The sequence below is a fragment of the Otolemur garnettii genome, unplaced genomic scaffold (assembly GCF_000181295.1).
Source record: "Otolemur garnettii isolate 467f Iridium unplaced genomic scaffold, OtoGar3 scaffold00013, whole genome shotgun sequence".
Taxonomy (NCBI): domain Eukaryota; kingdom Metazoa; phylum Chordata; class Mammalia; order Primates; family Galagidae; genus Otolemur; species Otolemur garnettii.
This window is the reverse complement of record NW_003852408.1, coordinates 23,195,719-23,212,545: the sequence shown is the minus strand read 5'-3', so window position 1 is coordinate 23,212,545 and position 16,827 is coordinate 23,195,719. Positions and strand designations below refer to the sequence as shown.

Sequence of the window (16,827 nt, the reverse complement as noted above, 5' to 3'; positions counted from 1 at the left end):
TGGAGAAGGGAGAGAATCTAATAGGTCCTCAGTCGGTTTGAGGGGCTGGAGAAGGTGTTCTTGAGAAAGTAACATTTCAGTAGTGACCTGAAGACTGAGTTGGGGCAGCAACATTCCAAGGAGAGGCACCTGCACAAGCTAAGGCTGGGAAGGAGGCGATGCATCTGAGGGACAGAGTGAGGCCAGTGTGGCGTGAGCTGCAGGGGGGGAAAGTGGCAAGAGGGCGAGAGCCGAAACTGGGGAGGTAGGCAGGGTCCCTGTGACGATGCTGGGCTCCAAAAGAAGTGGGAGGCCACTGGAGGACTGCAAAGAGAAAAGTGCTAAAGTCAATGTAAAGTTTAATAAGATCACACTCACTGCAGTGGAGATAAGCTTTGGGAAAGGCTAGAATAAAAGCAGGAAAACGAGTTAGGAGTCTGTTGTGGTCACTTAGGTGAGGATGACCTGGGGGATAACAAATTAAGTGAGGGAGGTAAAGGCTATCTCAAAATTCAAACTAATATGCTTATCAAGTACAAAATAAAAACTAGGCATAACATTTAGATGTATTAAAAAGGAAGCCAGAATGTAGGTAAGAAATTTGAACTCGGCCCTCCCTTTCTTCATACTCATTACAAGGTAGAACCCTATTATAACACCACTGACGTCTCCAGAACTTAAGGAAGACAGAGAAAACTCAAGATGTTTCAGCAGATTAACACCTCAATAGCTAAAATGTTGAACGTATGTGGAAGAAATAGTTAAAGGAAATGTGCTTAATAACCTAGAGAAAACAGAAGCATGGCTTGATTCATTCACTAAAAACATTCTATAGGCTAAACCAGTGATTTTTCAAACTTTGTCTGCATTCAAGTCAATTGGAAAATTTGTTAAAAATCCCAGAGATTCTGACTTGGGACTGGCCTTGGGAAGGGTCCAGCACCACCACCCCCATATCACAGCCATGATTCTGATGCAAAGTGTGCACTCAAGCCACACTTTGAGAGATCCTGGGATAGACACATTGATGCAGGGCCTGCCCTCAGTAAAGTGAGACAAGAAGACATGCCCGTGATAGGAGTCCATGGGAGCAGGGGTGGATCTGGGTCACAAAGGAGGAATGTTCAACTATACTTGGGGTACTGGAGCGGAGGAAGGAGGGGGAGGTGGTCAAGAAAGGTTTGGGAAACAAGGGTGTAAAAGATTTTTCACACCCCGAAGTCTTCAACAAAAGTACAACACAGAACTGTATCCAGAAGCACAACCAACATGTCCAAGCGTCAGCTGTCAGCCCTGATCCCAGGGCTCATGTCAGGGCTTGCTGCTTTGCAGGCCTGCTCTACTTTTCATCTGAAACAAGGGAGGGATTTCCGTGTTCTCTGTTTTATATTAATGTGATTCAATTAAAACATTTTCTGTGTTAATATGTTTCATAGTTTAGGGTAAACAGGCACACGTACAGGCATATGTCATACTGCAAAATTAACTTTTTGTTTACCCCTACACCTCAATTTCTGGGATTGTATGTGGCCCACGTTTATTGAATGAATGCATAATTAGATGAAAATATGAATGCATGAAATAAATTAGTGCTGCTATCTTACGACATTTCCTTACCCAGAGATGTATTAAAATAGCAAGTTTTTCACTTAAGTATGTTCCTGCCTTTAGGCAGTGTAATGGATTTTAAAAAACCTCTCAAGAAGCTCTTACTCTTAGGAGTCCATGAAAAGCTTAGTTTTTCAAGGAAAGTAGCTAGAAAATAAGGAGATGCTTGCCCTATCAGAGTTTATCCTAAAATCATACCTAGACCAGTTTCTCTCCCAGTAAAAGGTCAATAAATAAAAACTTTGAGGTCAATATGGAGCCTAATAGTATATTAACACTTTCTTTAGAAGTTAAGCCGGAAATGAACACAAGATGAGAACAATGTTAACCAAAAAGGAAGCTACAAAAAGGGACAAGAACTTTCCAGACCAAAGTATAGCAACAAAGACTGGGAGAAATGAACGGCTTTAAAAAAAAAAAAAAAAGACAGCACAGCTATGGTCTATGAAGTTCAGGAAGGTCTATCAAAAGATCTCTATCTTCTGAAATTCAAAATGATTTTATTCTTCTGAAACATATCAAAGACCAACATGTGACTTCTGTGATGAGAATACCAGGAATAAATCAAAAAAGCAAATTTATATCCTATAAAATCAAACGGCCTACTTATATAAAGTGATCAAATATCTTTGAATCTTAGGATGTGAAACAGTTTAAAACACAAATTATATAACATTCTTCTTCTTCCATAGACTCTTATTACTATTTCAGTGTGTATTCATATTCTTCTTCTACATTTATTTTTTTAAAAAATTATTTCCTGGACCTAGAAACTTAAGACTGCAAAAAAGGATAAAAAGTAAAGTAATTTATTTAATGATAGACATCAGAGTCAGGAAAAGGATTCCTATCTCCTGTCTTCTTAGACAACTTTTATTTTTACTGGTTTAAATTCTCTTCCTCAAAGGAAAAAGGTATTACTTATTAAATGAGCTTTAAATGGAGGACCACATTAATCTCATTTTCTCTAATCTTCTATAGACATTGAAAGATTCACAAAATAAGAGATAAAAGAGACCACATACAGCAAAGCCATTCTCTCTAAAATATGGCAGAGATGGAAGAGTTGGAAGAGAAGTCTAAGACCTCTGAGTTCAACTGTGTGTTATAATTACTTATTTGCCTGGTTTCCAATCTTCAAGTTCTGTAAGGACACATAATAGGATTGTCTTATTCACCATGCAGAAAGCATAGCAGTTAGCACATAGGAGGGGCCAATAAACATCTACAGAAAGGTTGAATGAATAAATCTCTTTATCTTATAGACAAGAAAAATCTACATCAGACAAGTGAGTTGTCTTGATATCAAAATTCCATTTTTTCCACTTTCATTGACCAAGCCTCTTACCATTCTACTCATTTTCACCCACAACCACTGACTCTTCTTAAGTAAGGAAAATCCTGTCCACTCTGGGTATTTGTTACGTTGGTCCAGATGGAATTACACAGAGTAAGCCTATTTTCTCTTCCCTGCAAGTGTATGGAGCTAAGACCTGTGTCCTCCCTATTCTAGGTCATATGTACCTACATGCTACAGATTTTTGTCCTTCATTATCTTAATAGATGTCAATGTTTAATCTTAAAAAGCACATCCATACCTGAAATTTCCAGGTGTAGTCTGGCCAGGGCAGAGCACAGTGAAGATATTATCTCTTCTTTCTGGACCTGTTTGGTGAATGCTTTTGATGTAGCTATGGCACCACAAACCCTGGTTTCCCAATTGCCTCATTTGTACACCCCCATTGGCTGCCCCTGGCTGAAGTTACCTCTGTCCCTTTTCTACTGCTGAGGTTAATTTGCTGAGTATAAGCAGAAGACAGCTTATTTATCCCTACTAAATAAATCTCATCACGTTTGTTTTGTTCTATTCCTCTGGCTTGTGTTTCAGAATCTCGATTTTGTCATTCAACATCTTACCAGTAGTTGTCCAAACTAGTTTTGTGATAGCTGCAAATTTGGTAAGTACACCTATGATATCTCTATCCAGGTAATTATTATTGTCATGTGGGGGCAAATACTAATAGTTAACCCTTATGTAGCACCTACTATGTGCCAGCTACTATTGTTAAGACCTTTTAACTCAAGTTATTCTCACTAAAAACTAATAAAGTAGATATGATTATCTTCTCACATCTGAGATAAGGAGGTAAAGAGAGGTTGAGTAATTTGCTCAGCGTCACAGAGCTAGTAAGTAGCAGATCTGGAAACCTAGGCAGTCTTGCTCCAGTGTTCTTGCTCATAATTACTAAATTAAGTTTCTTCTCATTACCGTCATGTACCTTTATTCACAACCTAGACTGAAAGGGATCCAATAGTCAATAACTCTTGGGTGAAACTGCCAATATAATAATTCACAGAACAACGTACATACTATAATCTCTGCTAATCCAAGTTTCTCTGTTTTGAGGGTTTTGCCAAACACTTTTCTGAATACTAAGTGCTATCCAGTGTGGACCTGACCTAATTATCTAGAATCCTTCATTTTCTTTTTTCTTTTTTTGAGACAGAGCCTCAAGCTGTCCCCCTGGGTAGAGTGGCATGACATTACAGCTCACAGCAACCTCCAACTCCTGGGCTCAAGCGAGTCTCCTGCCTCAGCCTCCCAAGTAGCTGGGACCACAGGCGCCCGCCACAACACCTGGCTTTTTTTTTTTTCCGGTTGCAGCCATCATTGTTGTTTGGCTGGATTTGAACCCGCCACCTTAGGTGTATGTGGCTGGCGCCTTAGCCACTTGAGCCACAGGCACCGAGCCGAATCCTTCATTTTCCATGTGCATCCTCAGCCAGACGATAAAGTCCCAGGGGTTCCCGACCACAAGCACTCTTCTCTTATATCTTCCAAAGAGCCTACTACACGATTAACACACAACAAAACTTCAAGTTTTATCTTTGATAGATGGTAGTAAAAGCCAAAGAGACTTTTTTCCTGAGTTTAATTCTGTAGAAAAAGACAAAGACAAAGTTTAAAATGGGATAGGGAGTAGGGGACCATTTTAGTTTTCAAATTTTCTAGAACAAGGATCCCTGACATAAGCAAAGATACGGATGTAATGGTTTTCAAGCCAGTGGCCAGGATGGCTTGACCCCTGGCCACCCAGTCCCATTCTCTTTACCCCCTTCCAGCCTTATATATACCCTTGGCAGGGGGTGGGGAGGGTCCTATAAGTCTTTGGAGAACACAGCTTTCACCTCATTCCTACTTGCATATTCCAAGTTACCTGGCAGAGCATATGTGGTGCACACAAGGGGTTTCACAAATGCTTGTTGAAAGGGACCCACCACTACAACTCCACTCAATGATTTTTACTTTCAGCAAGCCTTCTGGTGGTTTTTTCAGGGCTGGGAAAATAAAATTCAGCCCTTTAGCACCAAAATCCCCTAGGAATTGAGACAACCATCCAAAACACTCAATAACAAAATGACTTAGACAATGCAACGTGAGAAGAAAACAACAGCCGGAACAATTCTCATTTATCCAAGCTGTTTATACGTCTTGGGAGGGCATCTGAGTTTTTCTTCACTATTTGCCATCTCCAACTGGCCACCTCCTTACTCCTTAACTCAAATAAATCTTCACCTTATTTCCACCCAGTGGGAGACAAATTTGAAAATAGTGGTAAAGATAATATTTAGAGATATAAAGGAAAGTCAATTTTTTTTGTTTGTTTCCATCTCTCATCTCCTTAGAAGATCTGGCACTTTGGCTTCTAAAGGGCTCCCTAATTTTTCACATGGGAATAAAAACAGATTTTGGCTACTCTAGAACTTTTTTTCTTTAAGAGCATAATACTCTACTACTCTTTTTGGCATTTAGAAACCAGCAGATCTTTCTTTATGTAGATTCACATGCATAATCAGCATCAGTTCGGAATTCAATTTCTCTTTTTCTTAAGAATTGCTAATCTGCCTGATTTACCCCAGGCCAATAAGTAACTAACTAGATCCAACACAGAAATATTGCTTTCTTCCAGACTGTCAGCTATTTAATGAATAATTAACCAGCCCATACTTTCTATCAAGGATGCTTGCATTGCTAGGGTAAAGGTGTCCTTTATGTCTGAACGATGTCATAAAAGAGGCCTTTGCCAGAAATACACCCTCATTTATCACATGAAATGCCATGTGGTATTAACAAGGTCAATAATGTTTGCTTAATATATTTTGCTTTCATAGGAGCTTGAAATGATTTGTTTTTGCAGCTGTAACAGAGTTAAATTAGGGATTTAGCTTCAGCTTAGCTAGTTGAACATGTATAACTAGGAGCTATTAATTATCTGCCTGGAGTCCTTCGGTCATCTTCCCACAACTTACAGCATCCTTGGAGTACTGAGTTACTCTACAAGCAGCCAGATTTTATCCTCAAATAATCAATGTTGGCTTCCTGGGAACTGAGAAGAGAGAATAAAACCTCAGGGTTTTATTTCTTACTCCACAACCCCTCTCAAACAGCTAATGTTATTAGTGTACACAGTTGAGCAAGGAATTCAAGAGAAAATGAGTACAAAGACGGGTTTCAGACAGATATCCATTCTCACATATGAAAAACTGAAAAAAAAAAGGTGGGGGGAGGCTTTTCTGGCCTTAAAGCACCAGTAATCAGCTCCCTTCCACTTTTCTCTCTTCTCACATGCCTATTCTACCCTTCAGGGAGCAGGGGGAGAGAGGAAGTTAGCTCTGAAGATAAACTTGTCAAAAGTCTACACTGCAGTTCTGACTCCCCTCTACCTGTTTATGAATGCTAGCTGGAACCAACTACTGAAAAGCTGGGGGCGGGGGGCGCGGAGGGAGAGAAGAGAGGAAAAAGGGGGTGGGGCAAAGAAAAACTCAAGTGCAATTCAAGCAAAAATGAAATTCATTCTCTCTCTCTCTGATACATAAAGAGGGGAAAAATGCCCCCCTACCCCCTACCCCAGGTCCTAACAACATACTTCTTTATCAGAGGTTCATTGTCAATCAATTAGCCCAGGCAGCAGGGGTCTGTGAGGTGGGGCCCCCGGGGAAACAATGGGCAGGCCTGTTGTATTACTATTTAATCACTTTTGCTAAATAAATAGAGCAGCCCAGAGGTGCTGTCATGTCAAGGGAATTTATAACAAAAAAAACTTCATTTTTCATTGGTCATTACTTTTTTTCCCTTCGGGACAAGAGAGGGTTATTACTGTAGCTTTAAGTTCCATCTTTGTGTTTCTTGCCTTTGATTCCCACTCGGACCCTGCCACTTTCTGGCACTAATTTGTCAGGCTGAACAAAGAGGGGATTTGTACCTCCTGTAAGGTCTCAATTAGGAATGGCTTCTGCTGTATTATGTGCCATTCAGAGAAGACACAATGCCGGTAATTACAGGAATTTGCACTAAATGGCTGAAGAATTCACAGCAAAACTTCTCCCCCCTCCTTGGGTTTACCCCTCCCAAGGGCTGGAGGGAAAAAAGGAAAGCAAAAAGCTCTTAATGCCAGAGAGATGTAATTACCAACAGCCGTCCCAAGAGGTTAAACAGCAGCCAAAGGAGTAAAACCATAAAAACTGACGGTGTGAAAATGGTGTGGGGATCCCGCAGGCTCACCGTCTTTCCTGCTGTCCCTTCCGTTTACATGGTCAACTTCAGTTCAGAATCAGGAATACTGCCCCACAGTGGGCCATCCAATTTCATCTCCAGATTATAAAACAGTCACACAAGAACACTTTCAAAGGTAAGCTTTGCAAGTCTTGTCACACCTAGAAGCAAGTCCCCTAATACTGAGTATAGTGCTCAATTGCTAGGTTTCTTGATTGCTGGGAAATTACAGGAAAAATATCTCTGTGTGCTAGTGTCAAGGAAACCATGGATCTCTCTGGTGTAAATAGGTAGGTGCACAAGTGAAATTCCTAACAAAGGCAGAGCTGCTGCTTTCTAATCTAATTTATAGGGCATTTTCTGAGTAACCTAACTTAGAGCCACTTACAGGTACATACGTCATAACTATTTTAATCTGTGTAGTCATCTGTTAATACCATGGATTCCCACTGCCAGACAACATTTTAAACTCTAACCAGTAATTTCACTAAAGAAGTACACCTTATTTCCTGTTACAGAGGTGTTCCTGAAAAGCTGTACTAAAGTACCCCAAATTGACTTTTTGTTTTTAAGATAGACAAAATCTCATTCTATGCCCTAGGTAGAATGTAATGGCATCCTAGCTCACAGTAATCTCAAACTCCTGGGGTCACGTGATCCCCCTTGTCTCAGCCTTCTGATTAGCTGGGTCTCCAGGTGCCCACCACAATGCTGCCTAGTTTTTCTATATTTTTCTTTTCTTTTTTTTTAGATAGAGACAGGATCTCAGGCTTGTCTCAAACTCCTGAGCTCAGGCAATCTGCCTTCTCTGTCTCCCAGAGTGCTAGCATTACAGGTGTGAGCTACTGTACTGGCCAAACTTAACTGCTTAAATACCATTCCCATCACATGCTTCTCTGTCCAGGAACCTTCAGTAACTTCAGGGTCAAACATTAAGTTCAACCTAATCAATTGCCTTTTTATTTTGCAGGTCAAAAATGATTGAAAGCCTGCATCTGCATACTGTTCCACGGTGCCATCCCTAACAGCTCTCTAATCCAATGTGTGGGCCTCGCTTCACTGGGTAGCTCCTGTCACAGTCCCTTCAGCACTCATTGATATGATTATTTGATTAAAGTCTTGTCTTCCCCAGCAGACTGCAAGTTTCGTGAGCACCAGGACTGTGCTTGCTTTCCTGCGGCATTGACTCATCCAGGTGCACACAACAAATGACAGAACGAATGGAAGAACTTAATTTTTGAGTTTCAGGAAGAAGAACCAGTAAGTGTAAAGTTGGCATGACCATAACAGGTTCCAGAAACAGCAAGAAGACCACAGTTGTTGGGGCTTCCTAAGCTCAGGGCAACCATGGATCAATCTCATATGATATGTCAATCCTATGGATCAATCACGTATGATTAGATACAAAGATCAGAAGTCCAAGCACATGTTTAAGAGATCCACAGTTCTGCACTAGCATATATTTCCAAAACCATAACCTCAGCCACTTTTGGATGGTCAAGACCCATTTTTTCTGTAGGGGCTGTTTAAGTTTTAAAGAATGATATAGAAAATTCTTCACTTACAGAAAGAATTTAATGAAATAAGGCCAAATGCACTATTTTATAAATTTAAAAGCCAACATTTGTGGCTTTTCCTGAATAGCAAGTAAATGACATCATAATAAAGAGCTACTCAGTACAATCTGCCCTTTTTAAAGTTTATTTACCCAAATTTTAAAGGGGGGAGGGCTAAGACATAGAAAGTGAGAGTCTAAAGACACGCGCACTAAAACCATGCAATACTTGAATTAGCTTGTCCTTAAAATAACGCATAAAGCCAAAACTCACTAAAAACAATGTAGTAGACTTCTTGGCATTTTGGAAGGTAAACACGCTCTAACCAGCTTCTTCACCGAATGTGTGTTTTATGAGGATGTCAAGTTAGAGGACACAGGGACAAAAGGAAGAAGCAGCAGCTGGCTTAGATTAACTACGTTTGTGAGAAACAGATCAATTTGTAAAGTTCCCACCTGCTATAATAATCTCTGATATAATGAACAGTCTCCCAAGTCATTTAAAAAACATTCAGAGGTTTGCTTAACACGTTTTTGCCGTTTTCCTTTGAGACTCTGCCCCCTACAGGAGACAACGTATTCTTACCTGAGGTAGGAAACCAATATTCAAGCGCAAGTCTTATGAAAGAAAAATAACCTGGTAAACTTCAAAGCAACGGAATGTAGCACTTTCTGATGGGAGAAGGGGCACTGAAATGAAATATATGTATATTTTTTGCTTTGCAATGTGCCACACTGTACCGATTAGGACTGACCTCTCCCCACTCATTAGAACTCTAAACCAAAGCATGAAGAAAAGCTGAGCAGAGCAAATACGTCTAAGACTATGTTACCTCTCTCCCTTGCATCCCCTACCAGGACCCTTCCCCAACCCACCCTCCAACCAGATACATTTGGTGACACGAAATTTAGACAGCAAAGGGAGGCCTCCTATTGCATGGAACCTAAAGCAGCCAGAAAGTTGCGTTTCTTACATCATAGAATGCTTCCCTTTTCTTTTCTACTTGGCTTCCTTCTCCCTCTTTTCCTCACTTTTCTTTCTTTCTTTCCTGTTTTTATTTCTGTAACTGCTGGCTGCTGTAAGCTTGCTGCCTGGTACCCTCTCCCTACATGTCTCCCCTCTCTGAGCGCTGCTAATGCAGGATATAACGTGGGCCATGCACACTCCAGGAGGAAGCAAACTGCTGAGAGGAAGTTGAATCAGGTGACGACGAGTAACACCTGAGTCTTTTCTGCCCCCTTTCACTAGCAAATTTCTTGACTCAGCCACTCTAGGCTCTACCTTGAGAAGCAACTAGAGCTGTTCTCCCTTATTTCAGGAATACAACAGATCTGACGACCCTGTCAGCAATCTAAAGAAAAGTTTACCATAATTTCAGGATAACTACAGAATAAGCACTCCTCAAATCCTTATTGAATGCCTAAACTCTGAATGCTAGTATAAGACATTGAAATGTCAATAATTTCTAAACAAAACAAAACAAAAATACCGCCAACTAAGCTGAAACTAGTATCTGTTTTACTACTCATTACTTCCACAGTCATTTTCCAAAAGTAGCTGGTTGATGTAACACAAGGACTTTCGTGCCTGCAGTTAAATGCATTTATGCAATACGGCTTCTTCACTGGCTTGGTTTTTCTGGTCTTAAATCCCACCATGCAAGTTTCTGCTCCAGAGTCACAGAGACCTTCTGGTCAAGGCCAAAATGATTTACTTAATCCCACCCTGGATAAATTATTTTTCAACAGCAAAGGCCATCATCATAACTAACCTAAATTCAAAACAGGAGTTTTCATTGTGCCACCACTACTTAGCTTTTTACCATATAGGAGCAAGGACAAAATTTAAAATTTGCTTTTAGCTGCTGGTGAGTTTCTTGTTTATTTTTAAACAACCTACTTAAATCTAATAGAACTGAATTAAAAATTCCCCAATCAGCCTTCCATTGAAGCTATCCTTATGATAAGTTCATTATTACAAATTGTGGGGTTTAATAAAAAAGGAAAGAATCTAAGTACTGGTAGATAGATACGGTTTAGTGAGGTTTTAAAAAAATTTTTTTTAAATGTTACTATCTTTGGGAAGGTGGGAAGAAGGTGGAGCAGAGGAGAAAAGCAGTAATAATGTTTTAAGAAATAAAGTTACTAATCTCCACTTTGTGTCTCATCCTTACATGTTCTAGAAGCCCAGAGCTTCCCCGTGGTGAGGCAGAGGCCCATCGTGACTCAATAGTCACCTGCTGAATCATCATCTACCCTACTTTCAGCCACCTCTAGATTTTCTGTCAAGGCTGATTTTCTATATTCCAACTTAACAGGATTTGACAAGGTCAAGATCAATGACGGTTACTAAGTACAGACATTTTCCTTGCCTATAGAGTGTTAGTAGTCAGCTTTGGGCCTAAATGCCTCCTGTGAGACAATAAGCGACATTCATAGTCAGCAAACTTTAATTGAAGAAGGCAGAGCACATGGACCCACAGCTGACTCAGGAAGCCTGAATCCTAGTTTGGTTAGGCTTCAGCCAAGCCATTTTGACTTCATGGGGTATATCATAGCTGCTTCTGTTTACTACACCAGCATGGCCTGAGGAGGGACAGATGTTTTAAAATATACAGCAAACTCTTTGGAGGAGAGATGCTTTTTATAACAGGAGGAAGCAGCGACTAGCCTAGTAAGGGGATTTTTAAAATGAATTCCAATTGTGAGAGTCAGGCCTGTTCTTTCATGAGCTTTAAGCTGAAAATTTGTCTCATACCTGCACATTTGAAACTCTGAGCAGTGAGTCCTCGTTCCAAAGACAAAGTCGTCAGAATGCTCAGGAAGCTGGTGGTCACGGACTGGCGTTTGCTCTTCCTGAGTTCCTGCCCACCCATCTGCTCCTTGGGTTTGTTCCTCAGTGTGACTTGCAGGTTTTGCTCTGAACTCCTCGCCGCATTGGCAGCTGTTTTCAGAGCCTCCATCCACTCCTGAGCCCTCTGCCGGGTCTCAGCTCGCAGACGAAGGACATCTTGGGGGAAAATGACTTGAAAGCAAGAGTCACAGCCATCCAGGTTGTCCATCTGGACAGCCAGACACACGTCCACATTGTAGCTCAACAGCGGATCCTCATCCAGCTTGCCAGGCTGGAAGGCCATCAGGTAGGCCCTGCTCAGCACAAATGAGAACGCCTTCCAGTTGTTTTGGACAGTCAGCCTGTAGAGAGTCCCTGATTTGAGGATATTTTGGTACTGTTTGGGGCTATCCAGGACTAGGGATGGTGGCAACAGCCCACTGGATTTCTTCTGTAAACAATGATTCTGTGCACAGTCCACATGATGACCAAGGCCAGGGGAGTTTGCCATGTCATCGTGCCGTCTCACGTACCCAGGCACAGTGGCATGTACGACCTCCCAAAGCTTCTGCCCCCAGTCCAAAGCCTCCCACGGTGACTCTGCCTTAAGCTGCAGCTGGGTGTTGTCATACAGAACAGTATCCACCATCCTGGCCTCGAGGTTGCCCAAAACAGATATGCTCTGGAAGTGCGAAAGCTGGTACGTGGCATAGAGGTTTTGATTCCCGCTGCCGTCGAGGCTGTAGAAGCATAAGTTGTAGGGTGAAAGTTCTGCATAACAGCTTTGCCAATAACTGTCATGGTCCTTCCTAATCTCCAGGTAACCCTTCTTGAGAATATTTGGGAATGTCTGTTTGTGTTCTAGAAAGAAAAAGAAGAGGCAAAGTATGAATTAGTTACGAGAAGATAGGTGCAAGAAACCAAGCAGATCAGAGACTGGTAGCCTTCTAGTTTAAACTACACAAAGCAGAAGCAGTAGAATTCCAAGATGGCAGCTAAGTGCCAAGATGTAGCTAGGGGAAATTTTGAGTCTAAAAAACTGAACGAGGATGGAATTACAAGTGCAAGAGTAAGCATGGGGTGTACAATGTCAATGTGACATGGAGAGGTCTGTAGGGGAAACAGAAATAGTGGAATAACTGTGACTGGCTATACCCTTGGGTCTGGGAACCGACCACACCCTGACAGGGCTCGTTGTTTTCTAGGGAACATTCTTCAAAGTACAAATACTCGAGAGAATGTTCCTTCCGCCACTTGACCTAACTTCTTGCTAACACTCTTATCTTTTCTGAGGCTGGTAAAGCCAGGAAGGGTCAGCAGAAAGGAGACAGCATAAAGTGTGCTGCCTACAGGCCCCTTGTTGGCCCTCAAGGCCATTCAGGAGCCTCTGTCTAGTGACCAGTTCTCTGGGCTTGACCTGACTAGCTCACTTTTTAGGTCTCTGCTTAAATAGCAGTTTTCTCTCTGAGTTCACTGTGATTGTGCTGTTTCCTTGGCTTGCAATGTCTCTTCCCTCTGCTCCAAGCAGTGACCACACACCCTCTTCCATGAAGGGAGACAGTCCTGACTCACCCTGAGTCAGAAGGTCAGAACAGGGATCCCTACTATAGTATTCCTCTATCATGAACTCTTATCAGGGTGTAATATGATAGTTTATTTAAATTGCTGGATAAATAAAATAAACTTTAAAGTTCTTTTTTAAAAAATATATCTTCGGTACTTCTCTGGACTATAAGCCCCACTGAGAGCAGGAGTGAGGTCTCTTTTTTCATCTGTATATAAAAACATGTAGGGGCCTGCCTGGCACATAGTAGGTGCTTAATAAGTACTTGTTGAATTAGAAATAAAGCTCCTAACATAATACTCAGCATACAGTAAGTGCAATTGCCTTCCCTTCCTCCCTCCCCTCCCCATTGATTAAAGATAGCCATGCCATCTTTAATCAATATTAGCTGCAATACATACCAATTTAGTACTTGAATAAAAGGGGACTGTCACTTGAGAGACTTTCTGATACTTTTATCAGACATGAAAATAACATCCATGCAAGTGAGAGCACTTCTCCCTGGTAGAGATTTTGATTTCTGAGATGTTTCTCAATCTCTCTGCTGGCACACATTGGAGACAGTCATAAACTAATTGAGTCATCCCCCAAAGAAGACAGATCACACTGCCAGAGGGTATGACTTCTGCTTTTGGCTGCAGATCTAGATCTTAAAATAGCAAACCAAAAGAGAAAAGGAGAGATGAGGCAGGCAGCCTTACCTGCTTTACATCTCTGGTCCTGACATTCATTAGTATGTCTGTGGTAACTCAAAAGCCATTAATTTCTTGCAACCCACACTAATCCCTTTGTAGAAAGAGATAATGGATGTCTATTTGCAGGTTATCTTTCTTGTCTGATAATGCAGTAAGGGAGGCAGCGCTGTCAGAGACGCTGCTGCTGCCTCTTCCCCCTCTCACTTCCATTGAGGGTTCAACCTTTTCCATAATAAAGATTGAAAACATGTCCCTCTAGCCCCATCCCTCCTTGAGACCCAACAGCTCACCTGAATCCCTGAGTAAAATAAAAACCACCTCTCTTGCTTTTAGCTACAATTTTTCCTCTTTTCTTATATCCCAAGAGCTTTTAACAACAGCTCCCAGGAATTAGAAATTCTACTTTAATTGAGCCCAAACTAGCAGCAAACCTGACTAAAACATCACTTCTTGCTGGCTGTTTAAGCGAGGGTGGTAGATGCCAGCTGGGGTGGGCAGAGACGATGGGCTAGGGAGTCTCCAAAGTTCCCTCACCTTCTAGATGCAGAATAGGGGTAAAGAAGGCGTTAAAGAAGGTGTGCCAATATTTTATTTCCCACTCAGTAAGCAACGTCTCTCCTGCCTGTTCCCCCACCCCAGCTTCAGCCCTCTCTAAACAGTACATTAAATTGGACAGAAAAGAAAGGGTGTTAATCACAGGAAATGTCCTACTCTTACAGACTGCAGTTTTGTAGTGTAATTTCTTTAAAAAACAGGAATCAAGAAGAAGATAGATAATGTGACCAGGAAAGTATTCTCTGGTGTGCCTATTCCACTGGAGGGATGGAGGGCTTGTTTATATCTATCATATTTCCTTCCTTCCTTCCTTCCTTCTCCTCCCTCTTTTCCTTCCTTCCATTTTTTAGAAATAGGATCTTGCTCTGTCACCCAGGCTAGAGTGAAGTGGCCAGTGGCATAATCACAGCTCACTGAGCCTCAAACTCCTGCCCTCAAGCAATCCTCTTGCACCTGGCTTACTTACTTACATATTTTTAGAGATGGAAGTTATATGTGAGTGTGTGCAGGTTCTCACTATGTTGGCCAAGCTGGTCTAGAACTCCTGACCTCAAGCAATCCTCCAGCCTCAGTCTCTGGAGCTACTGGGATTATAGGCATGAGCCACCACACCTCACTCTTACTGATATTTCATGTGTGCTATATTAATTATCTTTGACTACAGAGTAGTACAGAACTGCTATTACTCTTTAGTCTCTAACAACTGCTACTCTTCATTGGCTCTGAAGTTTCTTGCTAGGATTTTTTGCTACTGACAAATCAGAAGCTCTACATTTAAATTTAAGCTTTCCTAGTTTGCCATAGCATAACGTTTGTTTCCACAGACCGTATCATGTCAACTCATTTAATTAACCCTACACAAATTCTTTTAAAGTGTTCAATTTCACAAGTGAATAATATAATCTTACAAATGAATAGCATCAGGTAATAATGCATTAAACTGTTCAATTTCATTAATGAGTAATATAATCACAAATGAAAACAGTTAACCATTCAACAACATGGGTTTGAACTGCATGTGTCCACATATATGTGAATTTTCTTCTGCCTCTGCAAGACCAGCTCCTCTTCTTCCTCCTCCTCCTCAGCTATTCAACCTAAAGGCAAGGGTGCAGACCTTTATGGGGATCTATCCCTACTTAATGAATGGCAAATATATGTTCTCATAATTTTTTTACCTTTTCTTTTTGCTAGCTTGCTTTATTGTAATAATATAGTATATAACACATATAGCATACAACACGTGTTAATCAACTGTTAGTTATTGATAAGACTTCCGGTCAACAGGAGGCTCTTAATAAAGTTTTGGGGGAATCTAAAGGTGTATGCATGTGTGGATTTTCAACTGCCCAGGGGATGGGCACCCCGAATCCCTGAGTTATTTAAGAGCCAAATGTAATATAATTCACTTTACCTAATATCATAAGTGATTCAGATAGGATCACTTACTAACAGTTAGTGTTAATTAGTAACTGTTAGTTTACTAACAGTTCCTTCTTCATCTTCTTTTTTAATGCTGTGTGTTCACTAAAGAAATTGGTTCATCTGCCCTGTAGAATTTTCTGCCTTCTGAATTTGGCTGAGTATATATATTCATGGTGTTGCTTAAATGTTCCTGTTTCCCACTTTTCTGTCAAGTACTACTTGTATGTTGAGGATCAGTCAGTTTTTTGCCCACTTTCAAGGCTGTTAAGATTAGTTAGGGGTTCAGAGTGTATTAGCCTCTGATGTTCCTTTCCAAAGTTCCTGGGAGCCTCCATCTCAGGCTGTGTCTCTCGCTGACGCCCCACCCTGCAGTCGGCTGGCTGGACCGCTGTTTTCTACCACTCGTCCTCTCCAGACCTTCATGCATTTTCTCCTACCAGTCCCCCACCTCGATTGCCCTTTCTCGCAGCTTCTCCGCATTCTCTTACTTTAGGACTAGGACACAATCTCACCTATTCCTGAAGTCTTTCTTCATCCCCACCCCTTGAAAGCAGCCCTCCTCCTCTGAACCGTGGCTCTATGTCTACACTACTCTTATGACTCGCATCTTCTTTGGCATATATTCCACAAACTATTCCATATTCACAAATATTTATTAAATCTTATAATAAGATTATATCCAAATTCAATAAGAAATGTAAAAAGCAAAAACGTTTCTGCCTCTATACCCTAGCATCCACAATCCTGCTTCCTAGACTGTGGACTATTCGGTATGAACCTTTAGACATTTTCTATCAGTATACATGTATATAAATAAAATAATTGGGAATGCCAATAAACATATATTGGCATATGTAATTATTGAGTAATTTATATGCTTTCATTTTGGTTAGTTTATGAAAGTTTGTCTTTTTAAAAAACACCATTTCTGGCTCGGCGCCTGTAGCTCAAGTGGCTAAGGTGCCAGCCACATACACCTAAGGTGGTGGGTTCGAATCCAGCCCGGGCCCGCCAAACAACAATGACAGCTGCAACCAAAAAATAGCTGGGTGTTGTGGC

The 16,827-nt window shown here is 41.2% G+C and overlaps 1 protein-coding gene across 1 annotated transcript in view; it reads right to left on the bottom strand.

Annotated features, from left to right (window-relative positions):
* Nucleotides 1-16,827, bottom strand: part of PLEKHM3 (pleckstrin homology domain containing M3) — a 176,115-nt gene that overhangs the window by 119,758 nt on the left and 39,530 nt on the right. Inside the window, exon 3 of the mRNA XM_003784992.2 lies at nt 11,455-12,390. Coding sequence (XP_003785040.1) covers nt 11,455-12,390 — 936 coding nt within the window. The remainder of the gene's footprint in view (nt 1-11,454; nt 12,391-16,827) is intronic.